Source organism: Morone saxatilis, unplaced genomic scaffold (genome assembly GCF_004916995.1).
Source record: "Morone saxatilis isolate NCDOM2014 unplaced genomic scaffold, NCSU_SB_2.0 Contig6, whole genome shotgun sequence".
NCBI classification, from domain to species: domain Eukaryota; kingdom Metazoa; phylum Chordata; class Actinopteri; family Moronidae; genus Morone; species Morone saxatilis.
The window spans coordinates 146,192-150,560 of NW_023340206.1; the positions used below are offsets into that span (position 1 = coordinate 146,192).

At 38.3% G+C, this 4,369-nt stretch overlaps 1 protein-coding gene across 1 annotated transcript in view; it reads left to right on the top strand.

Annotated features, from left to right (window-relative positions):
* The first annotated feature begins 2,693 nt into the window (after positions 1-2,693).
* Positions 2,694-4,369, top strand: part of LOC118340156 (guanylate cyclase soluble subunit beta-2-like) — a 21,760-nt gene continuing 20,084 nt past the window's right edge. Inside the window, exons 1-2 of the mRNA XM_035678028.1 lie at positions 2,694-2,727; positions 3,538-3,698. Coding sequence (XP_035533921.1) covers positions 2,694-2,727; positions 3,538-3,698 — 195 coding nt within the window. The remainder of the gene's footprint in view (positions 2,728-3,537; positions 3,699-4,369) is intronic.

Here is a 4,369-nt window from a genome sequence, read left to right on the forward strand (position 1 = left end):
AGTGGTCAGAAGACTAGAAAGGTAATATACAAGTACAGGTCCATTTACCATTTACCACTACAGTCTGAGAATAATTAACTCAATTTAATTAAGCAAATGCAAATAATCAATACAGTTTAATATGTCTGTCAGCAAATCTGTATGTCTGTGTGAGTGAAAGGTGAGGTGTATATGTATGAATGTAAAACACAATGGCTATCACAAGGACAATTGGAGCAGGGGAAAAACTATAAGACAGACAGAGTTCCTACCCTGGACCTAACAAAGTGCAATTATCTATGTAAGCAAACTGGTCAACTTTAATATTACATTTCAGATCAAATGTGCTTATCTCACTACAGAACACACCTTCTACACAAATTGATACTCCTCCCCTCTCCAGACTCATCTCCAACCTCAGCAACCTTGGCGCCTAGGAGCAAACAGGAAGGGAAACAGAGGCTGCAGGGGACAGTGTAAAAGACATGTTAAGACTTACAAAGGTGCACGAGACAAAGCATCTGGCATAATATTACCTTTGCCCTTAATATGGCGAGATGTAAGGCCGCAAAACAAAGCCCACCGCATGAGCCTCTGATTTGGGTTCTGCAAAGAGTTCAAAAAGGTTAGTGGATTATGGTCAGTAAGTACAACAATTGGTATGGAAATGCTTTAAAGCTAAGTTTACGGTTAAATTTCCATCTGCAAACAAAGCTTGAATACAACTTGGATGATCCTCCCAGGTATCATCATCTAAATACCAATACCATTTATTTTTCGCAAATCTGTACAGCATCTTGGGGACAGATTTCTCAACAACATGGTGAAGCCCAACTAGAAGAGGAAGGCACAGCAATGTAATTATCAAGCATGTACTTAACTTCACTGTCAATAATTTTTCTCTTCTCCTCTAAATAGACTAAATAGAATCTTTGACGAATTGGTTTAGCATCATCAACATCATGTTCAATCAAAATTGTTCTTGAAGGAGTATCTCCAAATAAGGACGAATAGCTTTTAATCAGTTCAACAGGCAAATGAGCCAGCAAAACCTCAAGCTTTTGAAGCGACTCAGTTCTTAAAATGACCATGCCCCCCACCACTAAATGCTGTTTGCACCAGTCAAAACCAGACACCCTTCTATGGAAGCGGAAGCTAAGGAAGTTTGTGACAAAGTTGGTTTCTTTTTGTGCGATCTGGAGTAGCAATCATAGTTTTGTTTAGATATTTTACTCACTGCCCAATAAACTTTGGTTGGAATGGTGACCCCACAATCGGCAACAAAGCCTCAGAGCAGGGGTCATACAAAAGCTTCTTCCTTAAGTGAGATTTTTCCAGTTTTTACTTTGCCAATTGACCTGTCATATAGTGACTGTGTCGGTAACTATTTACATAATCTATCAAGTTTGAAGGTGGTTCATCAGTGATTCACTCATCCCAAAACACTGACAAAGTTCCATGTACCTTGTGGCCGAAGACTAGGTAATTTGGACTGAAGCCAGCACTCTATTAGCACACCTCCCTTGCTGCTAAACGCAACCAAGGCAAACCTTCCTCCTAGTCCCTGTGCATTTCTGTCCAATATGCTCAAAACAAAGACATGCTTTGTGCATGATAAGCAGATGCTTGGTTATGCTTGATGTTTAGTTGCTTAAGAACTTGTGAGAACAAATGTGACGAAAAGTTTGACCCTTGATCACTTTGAATGATATTTGGTATTCCAAATATGGCAATAAACTGAGACAAGGCTTTAACTAGATACTTAGCTGTGATAGTGTGCAATGGATAGGCTGCAGGCTAACCTGGCATATGACTTTCAACAGATACTCAGACCCAGATTTTGACTTAAGCAAAGAACCAACATAATTGATGATAAGATGTTCAAATGGGTTGTTTACTGCAGGGATTGGACAAAGTGGGGCAGGCTTGATCGACTGATTTGGTTTATGGGAAGTCTTAATGTAAGCAGCATCACGCTTTAGACGAGGCGAAAAGAACTAATGCAACATATGACCATATGTTTTCCTAACCCCCAAATGCCTGTCTCGTCATGAGAACACGTCAACACTTGATTTCAAGAAAGAGGAACAGAATTAGGCCAACTCTAAGGCCATCACAAGGACCATTGAATGCAAGGTAAAAACTATATATGTATATTGGAATGCCCTTTAGGCCCTTTAGGAAATCATTATATATGTAATATGAAGGTTAAATATATGGAATGACAGTTTGAATATATGGAATAAAAGTCTAAATATATGGAATGAAACTTGAATATATGGAATAAAAGTTTATATATATAGAATGAAATCTCAAGGCACTGAGTGAGTGCCTTGCCTGAGCGAGTCTGCACGGAATCTAAAGCAGTCCTAAGTAATCAAGAGATAATTAATACCCTGGCGAATGCGGGCCAATATTGTATGTTTTATCCTTTACACACACAATTTCCACACCTTTCCAACACATTTCACTGCAAACGCTGTTATGTAACATTAATTACTGAACTATGTGACCATGTAAGAGGTGAGATATATTCAAATTATTACGAAATGAGCATCAGTCCAATGGTCTGAGGTTATAATCATACAAGTGGTTTCACTAAATCAAATCAATCAATCAGTCTTTTTTTTAATACAGTATTTAATAATCGCCATCTATAGTCACCTTCACCCAGCCCTTTTGCAGGCTGCACTGCTGAACATACATGGACCAACATGGGGAGCGAAGGCTGTCCCGTGTGGTTGTTGCGTATGAGGCTGCATATTATTATGACTACAAGGGTCCCCAGGTGGTCATAATGTTATGGCTGATCAGTGTTTGTCTGCTGTTTGTTGTTGTTGTAAATTATATTTTGCACCATGTCTGTGCATGCATGTGATAACTCAAGTGTTAACAATGTCCCTGATGAAATCCAACAGGTTACACCCAGTAGATGTTTTTTATATCACTACATGCACAATATCTGCCCTTAAAACTGAATACAATTCAAAATACATGCAAAAAAGTTACTTACATTCCATAACAGTTGCTGAACAGTGTAGAAATGATCATGATGTGACTGCAGTTCTAGATTCAGTTTTAATTTATCCTGCCTAGCATGTATATTTATTTACATACATTTAATTTTCCTTTTTTATAATGTCAGTACCGAAAAAACATTGTATCATCAGAGTATAGTAAGCTATAAACATTTGTATAGGGTGAATAGTTTACACAACAGCAGTTTAAAAAAACTTGTGTAAGCAAGTGTATCTAAACAAGTAAATTATTTACTCATACATGTATAGATTGTATTTGACTGGTACATGCAACACTAGGTCCCTGGACACAGCTGTATAAAACATAACAAGATTTGTTAAGTCAGAGCATGTCAACATTGTACTAAGCTCTTCCCAAGGGTCTGATTATCTAAATTGTACATACTTTTGGGAATAGGCTGTAATTTAATATCTGCTTGCTGCCAATGCTGTAATAAGATACACAGGTGTGCACTCTTAGAATATAATATCTATAATGTTCTGTGACAGTGTTGCTCTGTATGTTTTTTATATGTTTCAGATGTCCCTGCTGATGTTTTTCTTAAGCTTTTTGGAGAACATTTCTTTCTGTTTTGTAAGCAAGCAGGCTACGACACCATGCTGAGGACACTGGGAGGAAATCTCATTGAATTCATTGGAAATCTAGATGCTCTCCATAGTTACCTGGCTCTGTCCTATCAGGTATGCTTGTGTGTTATTATTTTGGTTTGCATTCTGATGGCAAATTTTACGAAAACTAAAAGAAAACAACCAGGCTTTGGTAAATAGTTTGTCAGATTTTAAACTAGCCTATATTCTTACTGTGATTACTCAGTCTTAGTCTTAGGAAAATGTAATTTCAGCAGTACAAATCTGTGCTGTGCTCCATTTAAAATATAGAGCCCCTAGTTTTAGCCTTCTAATTTACTACTTAGTGACTGTGATGATTATGTCAGTGTTGAAAAAGTGATAGTTAACAGCACAAAGAGAAAATTGTTGAGGTTGTATAGCTGTGTAGCCCCCAACTTTACTATTTTGGTTCACGCTCAGTGTCTCATAGTTTCATAGCTCTTTTCAGAGAAAAAACTGACCCACTGTACACTAGTGGCTCCACACCAAACAGCAGACAGACATGGTAAGAGACAAGCTTGGTATAGTGTATATTGGCCATACATTCATCAGGTGGACACAAACACCACTCCAAATCTGTCTGCTGGATGTGTAAAGGCACAGAGGCAGAGCGGGTCACCCTAATGGTAAGGTTGTTGGTTCGATCCCTGGCTCCTCCTGCCACATGTCGAAGTATCCTTGAGCAAGATACTGAACCCCAAATTGCTCCCGATGCATAGCATCGGTGTGTGAATGTGTATGAA